General features: G+C 43.0%; 1 protein-coding gene across 1 annotated transcript in view; it reads left to right on the top strand.

Annotated features, from left to right (window-relative positions):
* sugct (succinyl-CoA:glutarate-CoA transferase) overlaps window positions 1-4,707 on the top strand; it is a 101,844-nt gene extending 97,137 nt beyond the window's left edge. The window contains exon 14 of the mRNA XM_004080827.3: window positions 4,312-4,707. Within this exon, the coding sequence (XP_004080875.1) occupies window positions 4,312-4,475 (164 nt within the window). The 3' untranslated portion in view covers window positions 4,476-4,707. The remainder of the gene's footprint in view (window positions 1-4,311) is intronic.
* Window positions 4,708-12,838: the final 8,131 nt, after the last annotated feature.

The following is a 12,838-nucleotide window of genomic DNA, read 5'->3' as shown; positions in this document are numbered from 1 at the left end:
CTACAATAAAATGAAGTTTCCAGAAATGTTCTGTTCCTGTACTTTGCTTGCAGTCTCCTGTCGACTTCATTTAAAAATCAGATCAATGGGTCTCATCCATTTCTTTTTCCTTATCAAGGCTCTTATTGTGTAATTCTGAAATAAACACACATTTTTGAGTTAGAGGTAACCATGTCTTAAGGTTAAAGTCCCATTAGCTGTTATGCAACTTGGTGTGTGAAATTTGTTCTCCGTATTTGACCCATCCCCTGGTCTCAGGGCAGACACTCTACCACAAGACCACCAAGAAATAACTGATTTCCGATAGGTTTCACAACTTTAGGGTGTTATTGTGTTTGTATTTAAACCACTAAATACAACTTATAACTACATTACCAAAAGTATTGGCTCACTTATCCAAATGATCAGTATCAGGTGTTCTAATCACTTGGCCTGGCCACAGGTGTATCAAATCAAGCACTCAGGCGTGCTCAAACATTTGTGAAAGAATGGACCGCTCTCAGAATCTCAGTGAATTCCAGTGTGGAACTGTCACAGGATTCCACCTCTGTGAAAAATCTAGTGGTAAAACTACCTCACTCCTAAATATTTCACAGTCGGTCTCGAGAACGGGAGCAGCGACTCTCCTGGATTTGGAAAGTCAGCTGTGCTCCGTCCATGTTGGTGACGTGGCTTGGCTGGGCTGGAGGCATTTGTCGGCGATCTTTTTACTGCAGTATGCGCGTAAGATGAACAGCTTCTAATTGTAATCTAGTGGAAGTTGCTGCGGCACCATGTATATGGAATGGTGACTGCAGAGAAGCTTCTCCAAGCTGATCGCTGATCGTTAATCCATCGCTCGAGTCGCCTTTTTTCCCGCGGAAACTCAGCTGCGTCTTCTTGACTTGAGTTCGATTTCCAGCTTCCTCCACTTGTGAACCATGGATTCCTTTATCTTGAATTCTCTCGCAGCTGCTCCCATGTTCCTCTGTGTAGCAGATAGCTTACAGTTTAAACTTTGCTTCAGCCATGTTGTAAACAATGTTGTTCACGCCCACACTTCCCTCCCCCGTTCTCATGCCGTCACCTTCTACGCCCCACAACAACACATTAGGTGCACCGCCTCATAGGGCGCCCCCTACAGTTTGTAGAAAAACCAAGACTTTAAATGCGCCTTATGGTCGTGAAAATACGGTAAGCTGGTTTCAAACCTTGGGTTTTGTTTCAATACTTTGTGTCTATCCCTCCTTCCTTCCTTTCCTTCTATCTTTCCTCTGTGCTCCTTCCTCCCCCTCCCCTCTTGTTTCTTTCTCTGATTTCATCCCTCTCTTCCTTTCATTCAACCTTCTGGGCAGCAAGACAAACCCAAACACAGAATGAAGATAGAAAATGAAAACAAATGAGATGAATGAATACAAAATTACATAACCTTATTCACCAATTATTCTCCCTGATACCATAATTATTTTTCCTGATACCATAAACACACACACACAAGACTGGACATAGCCTCTGCTGAACATCACCAAAGAGGAAAATATGTTTTTTATGTCACAAAAACAAACGCACACATGCACGTGTGGCTTCAGATTCCCACACAAACTACACACTGACTGTGAGAGTTTGGCTCATTAGTGCTGCTCTTTAAAAAAAGAAAAAAAAACAGCTGATTGTTCAGACTTTCCTAAAATATGCTGTTTGTCCACTTCCTTCCTTCTTCCTTTGTATTTGTTTTTTGTCAAATACAGAAGTTCGAATGGATGGATGTTGATGGAAACACTTGAATGCTGCTGCAGAGCCACAGGAGTGTCACATGACACACAAGCACTCAATGTTTTTGCTTAAAACACTTTGTTCGCGTTTGTAGTTCTTCCTGAACTGACCTTTGGCGGTGTTTTACTTCCTACATGTAGGGGGGCTATAGCAGCCCTCGGCTTGCACATTTGCATGTCTAACCTTTGACACACCCCTGTTTTAATGAGCACAACAAGGACAGACATTGGGGAACATGTTCTGGGCGCAAGAACCAGTTTTCTGTTGTCAAAACAAAAACGTGATCATGGACACGCCCACACGACACTTCAAGCCATGCTTGAAGCTTCTATTCAGGTGCCATGAGTCAGCTCACTTTGGTAAAGGATTTCCAAACAAAGATAAATTATCAAATTAAAAAATGTTTAGCTAAGCAGCAACAATGATCACAATTCTTGTTTTTTTTTCGATTCGGATCGCTTTTCTCACAAAAAGCGGACTATATGTTACGTGATGCGGCGCATCGCAGCATCGTGCAGCACCACCACAGTCAAGATTCGGCGATATATATATGCTGATCGTCCCGATGGGTTGAATAAAGCATCAGTTCAGAGAGAAAGTTCACCTCTTACCGCTTGTTTTTGTCCAGATGATGAAGTAAAAGGTTGTTTTAAAGAAGCCGGTCCAGTGATACAAAACATTTAAGCTAGCTGACCGGAACTTCTTTTTTTACCGTGCGGTTATCAGGTTTTAATGCACACCCAGCAGCCAATCAGAATCGAGTATTCAACCGGACCATGGTATAATTACATTTAATAACTGAATTATCAAAAACTATGATTGGAGTCAAAGTTTTGCTCTGTTTAACCCAGTTTACAGCAACTTAGTCTGTGTCAATCCCTAATCAGAACAAATAAACACAAAAGAGAAAAACATCAGAACAAGCAGCAGAACACATTATGGAGCTGTCTTAAAACAGTATTGTTGCCCAATTCAGTCCAGGCCCTTTTTTTATTTAACAGACACTATTGTACTTCATTGAACCTTTTTATGAAAAACATGCACTTTAAAAAAAAAGAAAGACATTTAGTTTGTTAGTTTACTCTTTGTTCTTTTTCCTCTTAGTTATGTCCACACCAGGTTTGAGTTTTTTAATCACCACAGCTGCATCTGTTTTCTGGTAATATCACCTTTAGTATAATCAAGGCAAAGTTTCAGTCTTTTTTTGTCACCTTTATTTTCCCCATGCTTCACTTGAGTTAATTTACTAAAACATTTGATTTCCTGCCAAAACACCAATCTCCTGCAATCAGGTCCTCCCATTGACTGTAGATGAGAATTGGACTGAGTGACTCCTCCCACCTTGTGCTGCAAACATTACGTACCTGCTGGCTCCAAGAAGCCAAAATCCCATAGATTTCTATAGAGAAATAAACAGCTGTTACTAAGTCATTCTATTACATTATTGTTCTGATACCTTTTGTTCAACATCTTCTTGTTAATTCTAATTATTTAATGATTTGTTGTTGTTGTAATATATATATTATAAACTGACCAATCAGATCCTCAACAAGAGCATGGCCTCCACGTCGAATGTTCAAAATGTTTGACAGATTTCGTGTAGCCGGCTTGTAGTGTGTGTGTGGGGGGGGGTTAAGCCCACTCCTGATTGGTGAGCGTGGTTGCTATAGAAACGTTGACTCTGGATTGACTTTCTTTGGTTGGAACTGGAGGTATATAATTTCCAATGAGGGATGTCTCACTCATTTAGTCCAGTTCTCAAATAGAGTCAATGGGTCCTCCACAACAATACTTTAATGACAGATGGATAAGACCAACAAGCAGCCAGCAGGAGCTCTTCTGCTATTGCACCCCTCACTAATCCAGGTCATACTCTCCACCTTTCAGTTCTGGGGAGTCTGGTCAATGCATCCTGTTATATAATGTAGTGGCTCCCTTGTCTGTGAAGACTTAGTTGCAAGAATCAATCTCATTCATTTTCAACCAATTTTTGGTTTCAGTTTTTAAGTTCTTAGGTTTGTAACCCTTGTGCTATCCTAGGCACTTTAACATTGGGAGTTGGGTCATCTAGACCCACCAGACAGTGCGCTGAACCTTTTCTCTTCAATGATTTGTGATCTTCACTGGTGTCCATGGATTACAGGAAATCTTTCCACCTTTATCCACCTTTGTCATGGTAGGGAGAACACGTCAGTGTAAGAGTGGGGTCATCTAAGATAGCACAAGGGTTAAGCCAGGTTTGTTGATATTTATGAATGAATTAAATTTCAATAGCTGTTGTGGATAAAACTCCCAAAGAACAGGAGAAAAACCTGCAGCAGAGTCAGATTCAGTAAAAGGCAGTGTCTGCTGTGACGGGTTTGGGTAAAAAAAAACAGACAAACTCAAAAATATTAAACAAAGATGGCTAATGAGACATCTTTCATATATTCAGATATTTAGAATTTAACAGTTAACTAAGAAGAACATGATGCTGACAACACAAACGGTCAAATCTGCCAGGAAGACTCAAAGTGGAACTCGAGAAGTCTAGCATTCTGTCTTTCTGTCTATCTGTAGGTCCAGCTGTTCGCTTCAGCAGCTTCCCCCCCAGTGGACCCACACCCCCTCCTCTGATTGGCCAGCATACGGTCCAGGTGCTGCGACACACCCTGTCCTATGATGACGGCCTCATCAGCACGCTGCTGGAGTCTGGGGCAGTGGTCCAGAATGAAGCGTTCTGATTGACAGAGAGAAAAAAATCCTGAGGAAGAGATAAGACGGAGATCACGAGTTTATTCTTGGTTCAAGAGCCCAGCTGGACTCAGAGGAGATAATCTGTAAAGACATCATAAAAACACTCCAGGACTTTTCCCCCTTTCAGTCTTGATGTAATCCTGTAACGCAGATCACTGTGACCCAGACTTTGTAAATTTGAAAAATAAAAGCAGCTAATAAAAGAGAAAATCCAGTGAACCAAGCAGAGTTTCTTAAGGAGGGAGGGGGATGCTGATGGGGTTGGATGAAAAAAAAAACCCTGCTGAGATGCACAGAGGCGGTTCCACTCATCTGCTTCAAGATAAGTCCTTTAGTTTGAGTGTCGCCATGGAGATCTGAATCGAGACGGGTTCTGCTGTCAGGAAATGAGCTGATATTGGTGCCCGGGGGGGTTGGGGGCTGCCATTGATACATGTGAATATATGAATTTAATGGTGATGCAGACGTGTGAATTTGGGGGTTGGGGGTCAGTGGAGCTACTGTAAAGCAGTGATTCCTTAAAAACCAGGAATCTCAATCGTTCAAAAATTGACTGCTGTACTGGTACTTGGACAAGACTTGTGGGTAAAAGCGCTAAAATGAAGGCTTGTTTGTGTCCAGACCTTCATCTGATAAATCATTAGCATCTTTGGGGAGTTGGGAGGTTGGCTGCAATACGTGTGTGTGTGTGTGTGTGTCTGGGAGGAGGGGTCAGATCTCGACAACCAGGTAATTTGACCCAGACCAACATTTCTAACCTAAGAAAGGCCCAGAAAAACATTTTGCTTTGATTTACTATTCAAACTTACTCAAACACTGACACCAGTTTTCCATCAGCATGTTACATGGTAATGTTAAAGTGCTCTGATTGGATGAAGTTGAAGCTAAATTAGAACGCGGTAACGTTTGCCACATACAATGAATGGGCCCCCTTCAGGATATTCCGATGGACCAAAGTCTCCTACCAGAGGACAGTTGCCAAAACTAACATCTCATGGGAGGGTTCAGCTTTGATCCCCACATCTCCCTGGACCCTGGTGATGTTCAGCTCCTGTAACATTGGAGGTCATGGCCGATCACCCTCTCAGCAGAGCAGATGACACGCTGCAGATTTGCCTTGTCCCTAGCCACAGCAAACCAGACAGTAGTTAAGGATCCAAAAATGGACTGGATGGTGGCCTTGTACTGTAGAAGATAAACAAGATCCACGGAGGAGGGTGATACTGTTTCTGCTGCCTCAAGAATCAACCTCTGCAGAGGCTTTTAGGGGAGCTGATAGGGCCAAAGACACCAAAGCATTCAACAGAAGTCAAAAAGGTGAGTGTGGGGGAGTCTGCGGCAAGTTTCTGTGTGTTCCTTTGCTTGTTTTGATGTCAATACACGTTTGTTAAATTCAAATATGATTATCTTTTCTTGAAGGTTTTCTTGAATGCAGAAGTCTGGTGGAGTTTGAGGTTAAGACTGTGTGGAGTAAAATGTAACAGAACAAATTCATTGTCAATGTAAAATGACCTTTTAACCCTTTCACACCGGTGCTGCACTTCCAGTGTTGACATTCTTTTGACTAAAGTCAACCATCATCAAACATTTATGCTATCAAAATAATTCTAGGAGAATCTGAAGCTATGTCATGCATTTGACGCACATTCCAGAATGTGCTAAATGCGTGTTCTTGAACTTGTGTTTAGCCCTTGGTGTTCACACTGAACAAGCAGGGAGGGGCTTCTTGTTTTTTCTCTTTCTACTATTTATTAGCACGTCAGTGTAACCTTTCTGCTATCCCAGGCACTTTAATGTTGGGAGTTGGGTCATCTAGACCCACTAGACAGTGCTCTGAACTAGAGGGCTGCATTGGGATCGGGTCCCGCCGGGTCCCGCGGGACCCAACCCAAATCTCGCGGGATTGGGCGGTTTGGATTGTGCTGCGGGCGGGAGCGGGCGGCAAAAAATAAACCCCGCGGGATCAGTGCTGCCATGAATATCTGATGAATATATATTAGCGGACTACGTTAGGCTGGGCAGCTGCTGGATTCTTATGTACTGAAGCTCCGTGAAGGCACCAGGTAGAGACGCACAATGGCCTCTGTCATCTAACCTGATGTTGGGGGTGCGCCCCGCCCCGCCTCTTACTAAGAGCGAGCTTCAGGCCGTCTGTCTGCGCGCGCACACACGCACACTTTTAACCGAACAGAATTTGTGAAAATATATTTAATAATTAAGTTGCACATTACACAAAAGAGGAATGCATCAAAAGATGAGGCTGGAGGAGGGACATGAATCTCTTTAATAATATCAATACAAATACGTGTTTTTTTCCTGCGGGACGGGAGACATTACAAAATCAATGCATCTCTATTACTGTGCGGGACTAAATTCTATGAGTTTTGCGGGAGCGGGCGGGAGTGTAACACATACGTTGCGGGAGCGGGCGGGATTGGTCAAAAATTCAGCGGGCGCGGGCGGGAGCGGGATGAAGAACATAGTCCCGCGCAGGGCTCTACTCGGAACCTTTTTTCTTCAATGATTTGTGATCTTCACTGGTGTCCATGGATTACATGAAATCTTTCCACCTTTATCCACGTTTGTCATGGTAGGGAGAACACGTCAATGTAAGGGTGGGGTCATCTAAGATAGCACAATGGATAATGAGGCTTGGTGCGAAATGTCGAAGCGATTTGGACACTAAACAGAAACGGGTTGGTTCATTGCTAGCAGCCTTGCAATGGCATTGCAGAGTGGCCTTGGTTTATCTTATTTTAGAAAACAAACGCACAAATAGTCAGGCTCTGCCATTAAGAAGTATCAACAGATTATTGTCTTTAAAGCTGTTGGATCAAGATATTTCTTGGTCAGTTATCCATCAGAAGCACAGACGGTATATAAGAAATGGAGAAATGGAAAGTGAAAATGACGTATGGTAACCACTCTAGCCACTCAGGGTTGAACTTGTTGGAAGGCCACACCCCTAACATTTAAAAGCTTGTTGTGGAGAATCTGTCAATCAAAAGTTTTGAATATTGGAAATGAGACCACCACCTTTTATCGAGGCATCTGATTGGCCAGTTTATAACTTGAAGAACGTGAAATTAGGAAAAAATATCATGACAAATATATTAATTAGTGAGAGCATGTTAAAAAAGGTATTAAAGTAAAAATGGTTATTCTGACCAATAGAATGATTGAATAACAGCTGTTTATTTCTCCAAAGACGTCTATGGGATTTTGGCTTCTTGGAATCAGCAGGTACTTCCTGTTTAGGACGCAAATGGGAAGGGGTTCACTTAGTCTAGTCCTTTGACTGTATATGAGAAATGGACGGTGTATCCTCTCCCTACTGGTGTTCCTGATAGGAAGTGCCCAAAACCATGTCTGTATAAAAGTCATAACATTTGAACTGTCCGGGGGGATTTAAAAAAATTGAGTCTTTCCAGAAGATGTACATGTTCCTTAATTTCAAATTCAAAACTGAAGCGTCACAAAGTGACTGCTTTCTGAAATTAAACTCAGACAAAGTTATTAAACTTCTGTGTCCCACAGATGAGAGCAGGAAGGGCTTCTGCTGCTTCTGTTGCTGCAGCTGCAGTTTTTAGAACCCCCCCCCCCCAACACACACACACACACATACACACACACACACATGTGCACACAGGGCACGCACACTTTCTGGTGATCGTCCCCCAGCTGGCTGACTTTGTGTTGAACTCAAAGTGTGAGAGAATTCGGATGTACGTAACCACCGGCTCTTTAAGCACCTCTTATTCCCCAACATCTGCTCTGTGTGTCTGTGTGTGTGTGTGTGAACGTGCGGGTGTGTGTGTGTGTGTGTGGGGGAATGTATAATATATAACACAGACACAATAGTTTGAGGGGGTGGACACTGAACTAATATTTGCTCGCTGAGGTCACATGATTGACCTTGCATGATTCTTTTATTTTGAAAGGTTACATCACAGTGAAGGTTAGCAGAATGAAATGGTACATGAGCACGCTCAGATTTTGCTGTATCCTCACCTTGATTTAGTCTAACACAATCATGAAATCTGTCAGAACTCAGCTCTGAACCACACAACTTAAGGAAATCTACTGATGAGAATCAAACTGTCTTTCTTAAAGTATATTTTGTCTAAAAATTCATGCAAGACATTTTAGTTGAGCTTCATCTCAGCCTCAACAAGCCTCAGTCGTCACATAGAACAATGAAAGTAAAGAAGCCCGTCTGTCCTCTAAAGATGAAGAGGTGACCCTCAGAAGAGGATGATGCTCCATCCTAACCACAGCCAGAACCAGAGCACGTTTCCTGAACAGTGAAGACAGCCACACACGTACACATAAAGCTGCACAGACCTGCACAGGCGTGCACAGACTCAGGTATCCCGTATATGACAACCAGCGGGAGTTTCCTTGGAAACCACTTCCTGATCTGAGGATGGGAGCAGGAGGGAGCTGGAGAGGTGTCGAGAAGCTGCAGCAGCTGGACTTCACATTAAAGCTGCTTGCAGAGGAACACACACACTCAAAGTCCTGCATGGTCAGGATGTGTAGCTTGGTTACCATGACAGCACCTTCCTTATGTTTTCTCATGGCTCGTTGTTTTAGAAGAAAGGGAAAAAAATCCAACAAAAACTTTAAGGGCTCTTTCAAATTTTAATGGAAACTTTTCAAAGCAAACTGTGAATTGGCTTTGAAAGTAAAAGTTGTCTTTAACATCTCATCTTTAAGTGGAAATGATGACAAAACCACAAGTCTGATCACAGAGTGTGCTTTTGTAAAGCACCGGTGGGTGTGTATGTTATATGATTAAAAAAACTATTCAAGGAGGTTTGTTCAAGTGGAAATCCAATGCTGTGGCTTTCTAACCTCTAACTTTTAATTGCAACAATATTATTGAGCGTTAAAGCATAATCATGCAGATCTCTTCTCTCACCTAGTTCCATGCATCTTTTGAGAAAGCGGCTGTGTGGAGTTTGGAAACTGGTTTGTATTCTTCATCACCTCCAGCTCGGGACAGCCTGGTCCTGCTTTGGCCCTGAGGGAGGAAGATCGTGGATCTGACAGGCTTTAGAAGTGAGAACTGTCGAGGAGATTAAACCTGGATCACAGAGTTCTGGGATGAAGACTTTCAGAAGTCAGGAGTTGAGAGCAACAAACTGAACTTTGGAGTTGAAATAAGTGGAGACCCGGGGAACAATTTTTGACACAACATTCACAAAAAATGAAAGGTCATCCATGGATCAGTTGGTTCCTGTTCAACTCTTCTTTTTTTTTCTGGTTGCCATTTTATTTTTTCTATGTTCATGTCACATGATGCTTAGCCCCCACCCCTAGATAGTCCAATTATAATCTCAGACTCTTTACATTCTGACCCCCCTCACACTGGCCCTGTCCTGAACTTTGACAGTCAGAGTTTGGGATCACAGGCAGCGGGGGAACAATGGTGAGCTTGTGACCTGACCACGCCTGTCCTTGGGGATGGTCACGTTTCAGGGTGTCCTCAATGACTCCACCAGGACTCACGGTGACACACAGGTCCTCCTGATCCACTGCACGCTCTGAGCAGGAACTGGCCTCCTGGGACACATTGGAACCAGAACCAGGGAGGGGCAGAGATCCACCAACAGCACACCTGCACGATCTGGGCATCTGGTGCTGAATGCTCACAGAAGTCTGGAATCAAAGCTGGGATTGAAAATCCTGCTTTCTCTGGGAAAACAAAGAATTCAAGCAGAACTAAAGCACCAACCCAAGTTACTGGATCGGTCTGTAAAATAATTTGTGAGGGACGGGCATAAAAGAAATCCTGGACTGGATATAACATCTTCATGTGTCTGAGAACCAACTAGCAGTAAACAGATTCAATGTTCAGCGCCACCATGGGGATGCAAGTAGAGGGTCAGAGAGTGTTTATGTCATCTTGATAAAAAAGAACATTCTACAGGAAGGGTAGAATTTTCTTTTAATCCTAGTGTTTAAAGTTGATACCTTCAGTCATGTGACACTAGTTTTCACCTTCACAAACGTTCGTCTATAGGCCATCAAACATACATTAGTAGTTTTTGATGATTTTCTTTCAACATGTTTTCCAATAATCTTGTACGATTTCCACAAAGCTTCTTCTTTTTATAAATATTTCATACTTATTGATTTATGTTTCAGTTGGAGCTACAAATGTGACCTGCATGACAAGTTATGCTGAAAACATCATAAAATCATTATAGCTGAGTTTAACCTACTTTACCAGCTCAGAGGCCATGTGGAAGAGTGTCCACCCAAAAGAGACTGGAAGGTCATGAATTCAAACCCAAGTCAATCAAAAGACTTTAACCCTTGTGCTATCTTAGATGACCCCACCCTTACATTGACGTGTTCTCCCTACCATGACAAAGGTGGATAAAGGTGGAAAGATTTCATGTAATCCATGGACACCAGTGAAGATCACAAATGTTTGAAGAAAAAAGGTTCAGCGCACTGTCTGGTGGGTCTAGATGACCCAACTCCCAATGTTAAAGTGCCGAGGAGAGCAGAAGGGTTACAACTGGGACCCAGCACCTCCCTGCTTGACACTCAGCATTAACCCCTGTGCTATCCCATGCACTTTACCATTCACTGGTGTCCATGGATTACATGAAATCTTTCCACGTCACTGTAAGGGTGGGGTCATCTAAGATAGCACAAGGGTTAAGGGGTCAGATTGAGGGGTTAAACCCCCAGATGGTTCCCATTCGCTCACAGCAGATTTCTTACACCCAGGTGTGGGACAACTGCTGGGACTTTATTTAGGAGGTTTAAATCAAGCTTTTACACTTGAAAAAAGTAAAGATCCAAAAACCTAGTAGCTGAAGACCCCCCAGCTTTTACCTCCACAGTGGTTCATTGGTTTCTTTGATTGGTTGGTTTGTGTTTGGAGGGCTGCATTGGGATTGAGTCCCGCCAGGTCCCGCGGGACCCAACACAAATCTCGCTGGAGCTGTCGGTTTGAATTTAGCTGCGGGGGAATGGGCGGCTAAAAAAACACAGCGGGATAGGGACCAGCCAAAAAGCAAAGCACAGACCGATTCACAGACCGGGAAGACGATGCATCCGTTGCTTCAGTGCCAAAGTCGATCGATGATGAAGTGGCTGAATAACTCAGACATTTGGCTAATAATTGTAAAACTGCTGTTTTTCATGTAGCGGCCGTGGTGCAGTGGTAGGGCGGTCGACCCATGATCATAAGATTGCAGGTTCGATTCCCGCCTTGCACGCCCATGTGTCGAAGTGTCCTTGGGCAAGACACTGAACCCCACTTTGCCTCTGGTGGGAGGTTGGCGCCAGTGTTCGGCAGCGGAGCCGCCACCAGTGTGTGAATGTGTGTGTGTATGGGTGAATGGGACTGTGACTGTAAAGCGCTTTGGGCCTTCGTAAGAAGGTAGAAAGCGCTATATAAGTATACGCCATTTACCATACGCCATTTAGCCTTATTTTATCATATTATGTATATTTTTTTGTAAAGCAGTCTGTTTTATGTGCAAAGTTTTTGATAAAAACGAAATTATATTTGAATATATTGTGTGTTTTGTCTTTTGTTTTTGTTACTTGCAGGCCAGGGAAATGAAACAAACAACCCCATGAATCTCTGTAATAAAATCAATACGTGTTTTTTTTTCCTGCAGGACGAGAGAAGACACAAAATCAATGTATCTCTATTATTGTGCAGGAATAAATTCTCAGAGTTTTGCGGGTCGGGTGGGAGTGGACATACGTATTGCGGGAGCGGATGGGAGTGTAACACACGTTGCGGGAGCGGGCGGTAATGTTCAGAAATTCGGCGGGCGTGGGCGGGATGAAGAAAACAGTCCCGCACAGGGCTCTAGTTTGTGTAGCTGGTCTTGCTTGTTTCTCCATTTTTTGATCAATGAAATCTTTTTTTTCTTAATGTTCTACAGAGAAGGTATTTGTTGTTGTTTAGTAAAACAAATCCCCCAGGCCTCCATTGTGCTGCTTCAAAGGCTCCTCTGTGAAGGTTCAATGCAGTTTTTGAGCTCTGAAAAGTTTTACTGTTTAGAAATTCAAGCTCAATTCAGACTCAGAGACTAACCTCCACATTATTCACTAAAATCTGGAATCTGGAAAACTGCCTGAAGACAATAAGCAGTTAGAACAGAGAACAATGGTTTAAAAATGTTACGTCAAGCAGCTGTGAGTCCCATCAGAGAGAGTCCTGGCTTTTATTAAACCTGACCGCAGCCTGTCAGACCACACTAAGGGCCCATTGTTGTGTCTATGGAGTGTCTCACACTGAGTTGGTTGTGTGTGTGGTTAATCAAACATGTACATTGTTGTTTAAAAGGCTTCTAGCTGATCAAAATACTAC

This window comes from Oryzias latipes, chromosome 20, assembly GCF_002234675.1.
Source record: "Oryzias latipes chromosome 20, ASM223467v1".
In the NCBI taxonomy this organism is placed as follows: domain Eukaryota; kingdom Metazoa; phylum Chordata; class Actinopteri; order Beloniformes; family Adrianichthyidae; genus Oryzias; species Oryzias latipes.
Note: the sequence above shows the minus strand (reverse complement) of the source record. Positions and strands in the feature narration are given on the sequence as shown.